This window comes from Mastigoproctus giganteus, chromosome 2, assembly GCF_048544385.1.
Source record: "Mastigoproctus giganteus isolate SK-2022 chromosome 2, ASM4854438v1, whole genome shotgun sequence".
NCBI lineage: Eukaryota > Metazoa > Arthropoda > Arachnida > Uropygi > Thelyphonidae > Mastigoproctus > Mastigoproctus giganteus.
The window spans coordinates 37,194,257-37,207,374 of NC_143576.1; the positions used below are offsets into that span (position 1 = coordinate 37,194,257).

Sequence of the window (13,118 nt, forward strand, 5' to 3'; positions counted from 1 at the left end):
AGGTCAGCTTTTACCCTAGAAACCTTGGTGCACCTGGCTTCTTCTGAGCTGGAATGACTCCAAGCTCAAGAGAGTAGAGAGTGTACAGTGCTGTTCAGGTGACAAGGGGCATGCACTGACCTGTAGTTCGTGAGTTGTCTGCAGAACATCGGTTTCCAGTAAAATTCAAAATAATTGAATGTTACCAGGAAAGAGGAAAATAATTCTCACAAAATATACTATTGTAGAAAGATAATAATGAGCATAATGCTATTTCATTTAGCTGTTTTATCATGAGGCCATATATCCCATTTGCAAAGACAACAGTATTAAATGCCAAACTGTTGATCATAATAAAGAGATTGACCAGTGTAAAAATTTATTTTATATTTTTCTGCTGCGGCTTTGATCTACTGGAATGGTGGATCATATGACGGTATTGCAGACACTTTGGAAAAGGTTTGAAAAAGAATTTGCTGTTTTTCTGGAGTTAATTAGTTCCTGTCCACTACAATTTAGAATGGGAGACAGAGTAAGATGATATTTTCTATTAAGTTGCTGAATTTTTTATGTTGATGAGGCTGGAAGTGGTAGGATACCTGCGAAATAGATTACACATTTTGTTTCATTCTTTTCATGTTTTAATTTTGTACGTTCATCATTCCACTAATGACTATTATGTCTCCATGGACCATGTGAAGATTGCAGTATAGAAGTGATGTCTGCAGCTAAAATCTTGGATGATCCAAAATCACTGGATGATATGGTCAACAAAAGAGATACAAGAGGAACAGATACCCCCAGTCTGCCTTAGAAACTTTCCATATTATATGTTGTTCAGATTGTGATGAGACTGTCGTTTGGAATTTACACTTAATGGGAACTAGTTACATGTGGAGATTGTTAAATATTGTCTATTCTATAAATGGAGAGATCATTGGCAAAGTGGATCCTATAGGAAAATGCATGTAGGTATGAGAGCCAGCATTTAACAGGGTAAGGTTGTGCTTATCTAGTAAGAAATTAATTTTTTGATTTTTTTTTTTTTTCATATGGGAAGACCCCCCATAGGTGATAATGTCTGTTAAAATCTCCCAGTGAGCAGAAAGGAGTCAGTAATTGCAAAGTAAGTGCATAAATATCTTTAAAGGTAAATGCCAGACTTCAGCAATTCATATTACTGCACTGCATCTTCCAGGAACATGTGCAGGTTGATATGCCTAGAAGGAATGCTGTTACTCCACCAGAATTGCTACACCTTCCCCCCCACTAGCAGAGGATGTAGTGTTTTTATGTTGTCTATGCAAAGTATAATCCTTAATCATAGGAGACATCTGAGGGGTCTGTTTCTTGAAAGCAAATTGCTGCAGGTTCATAACAGTTAATCAGATTGCATAATTCATCTCTGTTGTACCATAGACCTCTATGTGCCACTGCAAGATGGTGTTACATTATTTGGCTTTAAAGGAGAAAGTTTGTGGTCTGTGTGTGTGTTTTTTTTTTTTTTTTTTTTTTTTTTTGTACGTTTGCTTTTTTCTTTTTTGATTTTTCTTCTTTTGGAAAGATAGGATGTCCAGTGTCCATATCTTCATCTGCATAGATCTCCAGAATTGGTTCATTACTTGATCATCTCTATCTATAATGCCAGATTAATGTCTATAATGTAAATATATGTGACAAAGTCAATAATACCCCTGTTTCCATTCTTCAATAATGATGTACATTGTTTTTTTTCTTAGCAAGTTCAACTTTTTGATTAAGACATAGTTTGAGATGTAGAAGATGCACTATGAAGAATGGAAACAGGGGTATTATTGACTTTATCAACTAAATTTTGTTCTTGTGTCACAGCCAACGGTTGTGATCAGGCACAATTGACTAGAGATATATTCAGTGGAAGTGAAGCACCTGTTTGGATAGATACAGACTGAAGTGTTTCAGTGGCAACAGCATATGTGTAAATATATGTGCCTTTATGTGCACATATATTTACACATATGCTATATTGTGTGCACAAATGTATATGCATGTGTAAACAGCATATGTGCATTTGGTGTAAATAGTTAAATTTATTTTCTAGCTCCTTAATATGATACTTTACATTCAACCTTATATTTCTGTATTTTCTTCCAAGTTTCCAAAGTAAGCTTCAGAGTGGACAGGATGATTGCCTTTACAATTAGGGCAGTGAGTAGATAATGCAGCATGGTCTGTTTGAATACAATCTTTTTGACTCACAATATGAGCAGAACAAGTCCCCTCAACATGCTGTCTGCAAGTGACCAAACGTTTGGCACTTGTAACAACACAGAGGATTTGAGATAAATGATGAATATGACATAAGTATGATGCGAGATCTGATCTTTAAATTCTTGAACTATTTCATCTTCTGAAACATCTATAAGGTCCATTTCTGCTACGATTCCTTTAGAAGTGTTCAGTGTGGCATGTGGAGTAATTTTAACAGAAATTTCTCCTGAAGGCAGTTTTTTCCAGAAAAGGTTCTGAGTGGTTGTTTATGTACTTTCCACAAGTAAGTTTCCTGACTACTCTTTTCACCATTTTGGTAGGTCCCACAGCATTTTCTAAACACTTTATATAAGGAATTGAGAGAGTTTGAATACTGCTTTCTCCATTGCTTATAGGGTGATTCAGTGTTTCCCAAACTGTTTTGCTCAAGGGCTCCTTTTGGTTTCGAACAATAACCACAGATCCTCACAGCTTAGCTCACTTAAATATGGGGGTGTTCGGACGATAGGTACCCAAAATTAAAAATTTATATCTCAGAACTAATTTATTATGTTTACAATCTACCTTTTTTTTCAGACTGACTCAGAAAATAACTGAATAATAAACCATCACTATTTGAGTATACGATCAATCGTACTTCAGGCAACCACTGTGAAGAATGGTGTTTTTTCATATCACAAAATCGTTTAAAGTTGAGAGTAATTGTAGACAATGGAATTCTCATGTCGGGTGCAACATCCAGTCTGTAATGATATTCAGATTTTGTTTTAAAAAAGAATAAGTAAAATGAAAAGTCGTCATTACAGAAATTATTCACGGATCCCCTGGGAACTGTTTGCCAATCACTTGGGATCTGCACAGCACAGTTTAGAATCATTGGGTTGATCTGTACAGAGTGTATTATGATGAAGGAGGAAAAGTCTTGCTGGTTAGTATCCTTTCTCATTCTCTTAGACTGAGTAGTGTCATGGTCGGGTTGATGCCTTTCCAAATAAGTTCAGCCCGGCAGCTCCAGAGGAGGAAAAGTGTCATCGTTCATTGTATCACAGCAAGCTTTTTATTGATTAATAATCAGAAGCAAGAAATCATCTCTATACTATTGATAGCAATCACAAAGTGAATTTTTGCAAGAATAAATATTAAATTTAGTTTTACATCTGGTTTCTTAAGTTCTCACTTTAATGAGAAGTTAAGGAAACTTTCATCTTATAACATGTAAGAAGAGTAGTTTAGAAAGGAAAGGCATCTTTCTTTTTATCCTTTTTTGTTTTTGCTACGAATCTCTAATTTTAATCTCCACTTGGCAAGAGATGGAAATCCGGAGAAGAAATCTACTCTCCATTGAGAATGATGCTCAAGAATTTAGTAAATTTTAACTAAAGGGGACTAAGAATGGACCGCATGAAACCATTTCACTGATAAACTGACAATTAAAAGACACAGTTATTACTGTTATAGGATTTTCTGGTAGCGTAATTGAGGCCAATATGACTGCTAAGGAAGCAGTCAGAAGTTGTCATATAGTTGAATTTGTTTTAGAAAATAAAACAATTCAGAGTTTTACATCACTGCCTGGTAATGATGTAAAATACTGAATTGTTTTACATCATTACTGTGGTAAGGCATAGTGAAAAAGATTCTTGTATATCTGAGAATGAAACTGAATGCAGAGTAAAGTGCATTGTAGAACAAAGCTTATTCAAAAGAATATGCTTCACTGTGATTGGTGTCAAACAGCGTGTATATATAAAATCATTTATTTCCATCCAGTACAGTAAGGGCAATAACCTGGTACAGCCAAGCTAGAGTGGGTTGCATAAAGTGATAATGAAATATAAATTAGGTGAAGTGACTTTAATGAAGGAATAAAATAAATATGTGACAAAAGCTTAATGAAATGCCGACCAGGCTTGGATCACAGTACTGCAAAAACCTTGGGAGGTGCATTATGGCGACAGAAGTCGATGCGCCAACAACTAACAAACAAACAAAAAAAAAAAAAAACTTAATGAAATGGGAGATAACAAATTTGAAAAATTAAAAGTTTGATATGAGTGAATAAAAAATACTTTTTCTATGTACTTCGTCATGAATCCAGACATCAGGGTCAAGATCAAAGCAGATGGCTAGCTTGAAAGAGTTGTTCTGGTAGTCTTGGGTGGAATTTTCCACTGAAGGAAGTTCCCGGTTAAGGAAGTCACTTTGGCCAGTGATCAAAGTTGCAAAACAATGAAATACTTTGTACTACCAGTGAACAGTAACAGGCACTATTTCAATTTGCTGGTACAGTTGACAACTCGGGTGTTTAAGCTTGGCATTTTAACCATCTGTTCAGAATATATTAAGCTGACACGTAGGCTGAAGGGCAGATTTCAAGATGAAAGACTAGATTAGTGATGCATAATGAAAGTGAGGTAAGATATAAATATAAAAATATTTTTGTATAGTGTTCAAATTATGAATGAGAGCAAGGTTACCCTTCATAAACCAATATGCTATTAGAATGTTAGACCAAAGCTTTGTGTAATGGACTTAAAGGTTTGGAATCTAGATGTAACTCTCAAAATTGAATCTGGTTTATAGGGAGAATTAATTTAGATTGGATTCAAACATGTAGGTAAGAGGATACTGTTGAAGGAGCAAATGGTAAATACCTGGTCTTCAAAGGGTTGAGATGCAGACAATAGTTCAACATAATCTAGGAAGTCATCAATCAGTTGTTGAGCCCTACATGATGAATAGAAAAGGCTGACGTTGCTGGAAGGGGCTGGAAAAGCCAGGAAAATGCCATCGGTAAAAGAGCTGAAGTTTGGGTGACTTGAGAGAAAGGAAAGAGTATAGCTGAGAAGAACAAGGGCAAGAGGGCTCCTCCTCCTTAAGCTAATGTGCCAAATACAGTTTGCAGATTTATTAGAGAAGATAAGAGTGCAATTATAATGTAACTGTTAAATCACTCTCAGCAGGGGCCATGAGATGCAGTAGTAGTTCTGAAGCAGAGATATCAGGGAAGCATAGTGTACAGTGTTAATTGTTGTTGTTATGGGGGTTTGATGGTGCATAAGCTACTTTGGCTATAATGCGCCTATTTATTTATTATAAAAAGAAATGGGAAAGTTTCATAAATTCAGAATTGATTATAAAGTCCAGTTTGGTTTAAGAAGTTGAAAAATTCGGAAATATTTGCATTGTCTCCAATGAGATTCTCAAAAGTTATTGGTCTACCAAGATTAACCAGTGATAGAAAGGTTAAAGTTCTGTCTAGTTTATAGTAAGGGCAGTCAATGAGAATGTGTTTAATACTCAGATTTATATTACAAAGTGGACACTGTGGTGGGTTGTCCCCTGTGAGTAAATAAAGGTGGGTCAGATAAGTATGTCCTATTCTTGCCTTTGAAAGGACTACTTCTTCTTGTCTTGATGTGCGGACACTGGAGTGCCAAATTTTCGGATCATGTTTAAATTGAAAGAGTTTATTATTAGTTTGAGAGTGCCATATTGCTGTCCATTCTGACAGGCATGTAGCCTGAATGGCTAATGCATAGTCTGATGGCAGAACAAGGATATTAGTTAAGTCTAAGGTAGTTGGATTTTTTGCAGCTTTATCAGCCAGTTCATTGCCTAAAATATCAGAATGAGCTGGAATCCAGCAGAAGGTGACCAGCTGATGGCGTTCTTCAATTTGTAGTAATATGCTTCTTATTTCGTCTAGAACAGGGTGTACTTCATCTGAGGAGTTACATAAAGCCATGATTGAGCTGAGGGAATCAGTGTAAATAACAGATTTTAAAGCAGTCAGAAGAGAGATTCTGTAAAGCTAGTTTGATTGCATATAATTCAGCTGAGAAGATACTGAATTCAGATGGCAGGGATGCTGAAATAATGGTATTTGGAAACACTGCAGCTGCTCCGTTTGAATTACATTTAGAGCCGTCTGTATAAATTGGAGAAAAATCAACATATTTTCGAGTGTGAGCTTCATGAAGTTGTTTGATATTTGATGTTTGTAAAATGTTCTTTCCCCACTGACAGAGATAAGTGTCACAGGTCGGTATAGGAGGTGGAACCCATGGTGATTGAGTACAAGTTATTACCTTTGCATGGAATGGATGGAAACATGCCAAATTTGTATCAGTTCAAGAAGGCCAAGACAGCTGGCTTTACTAGCTAGGTTTATTTCTGAAAAGGTTTTCTAATGGTGGATTGAACAGGTATGACTGAATCGGATGTGTGGCACAACTTTGTATCTTGACAGCATACTTCAATAACAGTGTTTTCCTACGTAAAGTTAGTGGGGACTCGTGGGCATCAATGTAGAGACCATGTACTGGTGATGTTCTGAAAGCACCAAGTGCAAGTCTCAAAGCACTATGCTGAATTGGATCAAGCCAGCGCAATGCACTCAATATGGCTGAATCATAGATGGGAGCTCCATAATAAAGATGGGATCTGATTAATGTACGATCTGTGCCCCATGTTTGAGAGGATAAAGCTCTGAGTATATTTAACTTTTTTTTTTTTTTTTAGACAAGAAGTACATACATTTTTAATATGGTCTATAAAATTTAACTTGTTGGCAAGGGTTAATCCTATAAATCTGATGTTATTAGTGACTGGGATGGAGACATTATAAATTTGAAGTTCAGGATCCGGATGAAGTTTGCATTGCCTACAAAAATGGATAGCAACTGTTTTCTGCTGCGAGAGTTGATAGCCATTGAGGCTGGCCCACTGTTGTATTTTATTAAGTGATATCTGAAGCTGCCATTCAATAGACCTCATGTTTTGGGAATGGCAAGAGATGGGAAGGTCATCTGCATAAAGGTAGGTCTCAACTGTATCTGGAAGCTGTTTGGTGATGGAATCTATTCTAAGTGCAAACAGAGTGGCGCTCACTACTGATCCCTGTGGAACTCCTTCTTCCTGTATGAACATTATGGAGAGGGTATGTTGAAATGATCTAGTACGTAGGAAGTTCTGAACAAATATAGGAAGGTTGCCCCGCAAACCAAGAGAGTAAAGATCACTAAGTATGCCATGCCGCCAGGTGGTGTCAAAAGCCTTCTCAATATCTATTGAAACCATTACAAGATGTTCATGTTTAATAAAGGCATTTTGAATAGCAAATTCAACCTTGACCATAAGATCCAAGCATGATCTATTTTTACGAAAGCTGTATTGGCTATGGCTCATTACATGTTCTAACTCAATGATCCATACGAGTCTTCTGTGGACAATTTTTTCAAGGATTTTGCTCAGTCAGCTTGAGAGAGATATCGGCCTATAGCTATGGGGATTAGTTGGGTCCTTCCCAGGCTTTAGGAATGCCAAAACAATAGAGTGATGCCAAGAAGCTGTAAAAACATTTTCTAAAAATATACGATTGTAAAAAAGCAGGAGCAAAGCTTTGTCATCAAGATGTTGTAGCATGAAATAATAAATCCCATCTGGCCCGGCAGCACCATTGTGGGCTGTTCTAATGGCATGCAAAAGTTCAGAGTATTGCAGAGATCTGTTATACGGGAGAAGGCAGGCAGTTTGAAAGTTAATGGCATGCTTTTCTCTAGTGTTTTTAATTCATTGGAATGATGTAGAGTAGGCTGCTGACATTGCAGCAAAAGTATTGCCCAAAGCATTAGCAATATCTAAGGAATTAGAGAGGTCTTGTCCTTTCCAGGAGAGGGTTAGAGAAGGTATGGAAATAGGAAATTTACCAGATAACTGTCTAATTTTTTTCCATATAATTTTGGGATCAGTGTTTCTGTTAATTCTAGATGCAAAACGGATCCAGGATTCTTTCTTGGCTTGCCTTCGTATGAAACGTGCTTTTATCTTCTTATAATTCATTAAATTGGCTGTTGTTGGATTCTGACGAAACAAATTCCAGGCTTTATTTTTTGCTTTTGTGCATTCCTCATTCCACCAATAACTATAATGCTTACGACCTGGGGGATTTGATAGTGGTATTGTGTCTTTAGCCACATTTAGGAGATGTGACGTGATGTATTCTGTTACATCATCGATTTTTTCCTCATCAAAGGATACTGATGATTGGAATTTTGCCCAGTTTGCTTGGGCAAATTTCCATTTTCTGCAGGGTTGATCTGGAGGAGTCTGTGCTATTAATAGGTTGCATACGATTGGGAAGTGATGACTACCCACTGGATCATTTAAAACATACCGCTCTATGGTCGGGAACAGTAATGGAAAACAAATGGAGAGATCTATTGCTGAGGTTTGTCCAGTTGGGAGCTGAATGTGAGTGTGAGTGTGTGTGCGCCAGTATTATGGTGAGGTTTAGTGCCTCTATAAAGCTCTCAATGAGTCGACCTCGTCTATCTAATTTAGGATCGCCCCCATAAGGGGTGGTGCCCATTGAAGTCCCCTAACATACAGAGAGGTGGGGTTATCTGTATAAGGAGGTCTTCAAGATCTTTTAAACAGTAAGTAGGTTTGCCTGTAAGTAGATTGTTACTAGTGTTATTGCAGTATGGAGAGTTAATGGATCACAGCATTTCATTGTGGGGGGGGGGGGAGTGTTGCCTAGCTAATCTAGTTAATTATTACGATTAAGTCATAAAACAGTTGAGTGCAAGAAATATCACTGACATTATTTACCTTGACTTCATTAAGTCAATGTAAATCTTTTTTGTTGTTACCACAGTAAATCCTTCAATAAAGAAGGAGTAGTGATAACAGTAATTTATTCAATAAAGGAGTAGTAATCACAGGAAAACCTTAATAAAGTTTCTGATGCAATTCCCCAATGAAAGGCTATTATATATACACTGGAATAAATGACAACTACGATCCTTTTTTGGATCAGGGTTTGGCTAGAAGATTGTGAGTGGTTATTAATGGACATTTATCATGGTGGATCAATGTAACCAGTGGAGTCCCTTAATTATTATTTTTTTATTATTATTAGCATTAGCCATATGTTGCAAGGAAGCCTGAGGATTATACTGCACAGGCCAAAAAAAAATTCCCTATTACCCTGAGAGAGAGAGAGAGAGAGAGAGAGAGAGAGAGAGAGAGAGAGAGAGAGAGAGAGAGAGAGAGAGAGAGAGAGAGAGAGAGAGAGAGAGAAGTAGAAAGGAATCACCAAGAAAGGGAGGAAGAATGATGATATCCAGCTCAGGATCCTAGGTGTGCTCACATCTGGTACTCACCAGATGTGAGCCCCTGGGGATAATGATTAATACTGGGACCACTCCTGTTTCCAATTATCCTAATGGAACTAGCTGTGTGTGTGTGTGTGTGTGTGTGTGTGTGTGTGTGTGTGGGGCAGTAGTTGCCAGATTTCTGCTGATTATTTAAAAGTAGGAAGGGAATAGTTAATAACCAGAACCAGCCATTTTGCATTAAAATGATCATTTTGCTTAGATCAGTTGCACATATGCTCTGAAAAATAGCAACTGATCTGATCTAAGTTTTGCACCTGGAGGAGAGTAGCAGTGAGGGAAGGAGTTATGATGTGATTAGAAATGATATTAATCATACAGTGTAAAGGAAGGAACATAGTGGTCTGTCTATGAGTTATAGAATTTCTGATTCTATAAGTCAAAAACAGGAAAAGAATGTCATTGTCATTTATATAAGTGATGGTGACACTGTATTTAGAATATTATGTTAAGGTCGAGAGGTCAGGCTGGAAAAAGGACACAGAGCTTCTAGAAAGAGTTCAAAGAATGGTTACCAGACTGGTAATGGGTGCTATGCGACATCCATTTGACGTATAGCTTAGAAAGGCAGATGGCAAGGCATGGTAACTAAGACATCTCAGTGTGTGACCTAATTAAGATACATAAGGAATAAGTAAGTAATTAAGATGGGGATTAGCAAAGTGAATGTGCAAAGTACATTTCACTGGTATGGTAAACAAGAACGAGGGATTACAAATATAAAATTTTAGGAAATAGCACAAGGCTGGATCCCATGAAGCTTACCTACAGGCAGATCACTGGCATAAACTGTCTGCTGTGGTGGATAAGGCAGTCAGTTTGGTGAAATTAAATGCAGCACTGAATAGCCCTTTTTAGGTAATGAGGAAAGTGTAAGTGGTTGAGAAAAATTGTTTTCTTCTCTTTTCCCCCCCTTTTTTTTTTGCAAATGCAGAAGAAAAAGTCCAATCCATCAATCTATTCCTTGCATTACCTAGTCACCATAATAGTAATATTTTTTGTTTACTGTTTAATTATTCTTGATTTAAAATTGTTTCTTGTCGTGATTGTAATTAGTATTTACTGAACAAAACATTAATACATGTGCTTAAATTTGAATTTTTGTACTCTATAAGAGTACAAAAATTCTATAGAACAATTAATCTTGAAAATGAAAGTGACAAGTTTGTTTTGTTGGAACTAAAAGTGTAAAAGATAACGTTTTTCATTTAAAATTTTTCATTAAAAGATACATTTAATAAGTATGGCAATTGATTAGTAAAAGGTCATGCTTTGGTATATAATGAGCAGAATTAAAAAAAGCTAAAAATATTTTTTTGAAAATAAACAAGAAAATTTGGGATCTGTCAGATGAAATGTTCCATGATTTTAATCTGATTGCGGTACAGTAGAAAGGAAGGTTATATACTGAAGATAGAAATGTGATTCAAAACCAATACAGATAATAAATTTTTATTTATTTAGCAGTATTTTGTATTTGTATCCTTTCCTGTTAACAGTTAGTCTAGTGCCTAAATAATCTTTTGAAAGTTATATCAGACCTCATTGCAAAACATCACAGAAATTTTTTTTAATAAACTACATAGTGAACATTAAACATTTTAGGTGTGTGTGTGTGTGTGTGTGTGTGTGTGTGTGTGTGTGTGTGTGTGTGTGTGTGTGTGTGTGTGTGTGTGTGTGTGTGGCATTTATATCCATATATTAAAGCCTTTTCAGATTATAAACAGCAATATTTTGGAAAAAAAAAAAAACATCACCTGAGGTCTTCAGGAAAACTTGAAGTGAAGTAATCACTTGTGCAGAGAGAAAGTTGGCTACAACTTCATTTCTCAGTCCATACGTATAAATTAAATTTTTGGCCAATGAAAATCTATCGATGAAATTCACTGAGAGTATGCTTCTTAATAGCAGAAGAGGATCATCAACAGCGTTAACTTTATCAAATGACCACCTGAGTATCTAATATCAAACAAGGAAACAACAAAATAAGAAATGAAATGCATATCAAAGGAATGCTTTTCTGAATTTTTTAATGGTAATCATTGCAGAAACAAACAAAAAGTTATAGAGTGTAACTTTCAGAGGAATAATTAGCATGTTTAAAATAATCCAAGTAGAAAGTAAAGACCACAGAATTAAATGTAGCAAAATCTCCAATTATTAAGTTTCATATATTTTCATATATATTTGCAAAGGTAGCACATAAAATTCAGCTCTAAATAATCAGTTCAAAAATGCAGCTCTAAATAACAAAAATGTGGGATTTGAATGCTTGATCTGATTTTTGACATTTAAATAATTACTATCATATAAGATACTTGTTTTTTTTTTTTTCATTTTTTTTAATTACCTACATATATTTTTTTTCCTGGTCTCTCATTATCAGACCATATAAAATAAAATTATGCAGGTAATGTTTATCTGCATTTTGAAGAATATATTTATTTTTGACATAAATGAAACTGGGTTTTTTGCTGCATCAGCCAAAAAAACTTGTTTCTCCTTCTCCTACTGGTATCCCATATAGCTAGCCTTTGATTTCCCCAAATAGTTATCCTCAGCTACTCATGGTTGATCAGTGCCTGCAAGAAGATAAAGATCTGTCAGGTGTGTATGGCTTATTCATAGTCAAGCTAATACTACTTCTTCATGTCTGTTCTCACGTATACTTGACTTCCAAGGCCTGAGATCTTTCTTTATACGGAGCACCTTGTTATCAACTTGATTTTGCCAGCTGTGTTGCCATTGCTCAAGACTTTGCTTCTTTATAATTAACTTGATATCGGAGTGCTGCTAAACAGTTGATCTACAGGATCTGTAGCAGCCTTGGCAGCATGTTCATTTCCAGCAATACCAACGTGACCAGGGATCCAACAAAAGAGAACTTTTTGTTTGTTCTTATTTAAATTGGTCATGGTATTCCAAATGTGTAAGAGTTTCACATTTGGAATACCATGACCATGAAGAATAAAAATCATCTGCTGTATAGCAGAATAAAAATAGCACTAACAGAGTCTGTGTAGATAACACTGTACAAAATATTTGTTGAGAAGGAGAAATCTAATGCTATGTAGATAGCATAGAGTTTGGCAGTGTAGCTGCATTCAATGGGGAGTTTCTTAGCTATTGTAAGGTTGGGAAAAAACATGGGCATCAGTTCTAGATCCGTCCGTGTAGATTGGTGTGTACTCTGCGTGCTGGGTTCTCAATGCGGCATGAATTTGCATTATGTTCTGTTGGGGTTAGGTGTGTTTCCCCAATGATGTGAGTGAAAGATCGCACAATGGTATGTGATACATCCAAGTTGGGACTGTACGAGAAATAGTAGGCTGTATCATGCTAAGGTCAATTTGCCAGTCAGTGAGCAGGGAACACAGGCGTATCCCTGTTGATGGGTAAGCTCTGTAAAGGTTTTCCCATTTGGGCGAAAAGTCCATTCTGAGTAGGGTTGTCCAGTTGCTCTTTGACTTTTGCTGTGTAGTTTAACAGAAGCATTTATCTGCGTAGATCTAAAGAGGTTTCAGTTGCTTCAGCATATAAGCTCTGGACTGGCGATGTATGAATGCCCCAGTGCAAGATGAAGAGAACTGTAGTGTACGGGATCAAGCCAATGTAAGACACTTGGTCAAGCAGAGCTGTAGACCACTGAGCCGTAGTCTAGATGCGACCGTATTAATGCATGATACAAATTCAATAGCATGTAATAGT

At 36.4% G+C, this 13,118-nt stretch overlaps 1 protein-coding gene across 1 annotated transcript in view; it reads right to left on the reverse strand.

Moving 5' to 3' along the window:
• Positions 1–13,118, reverse strand: part of LOC150089270 (spatacsin-like) — a 445,059-nt gene that overhangs the window by 203,039 nt on the left and 228,902 nt on the right. The window contains exon 11 of the mRNA XM_090389929.1: positions 11,168–11,369. Within this exon, the coding sequence (XP_090246055.1) occupies positions 11,168–11,369 (202 nt within the window). The remainder of the gene's footprint in view (positions 1–11,167; positions 11,370–13,118) is intronic.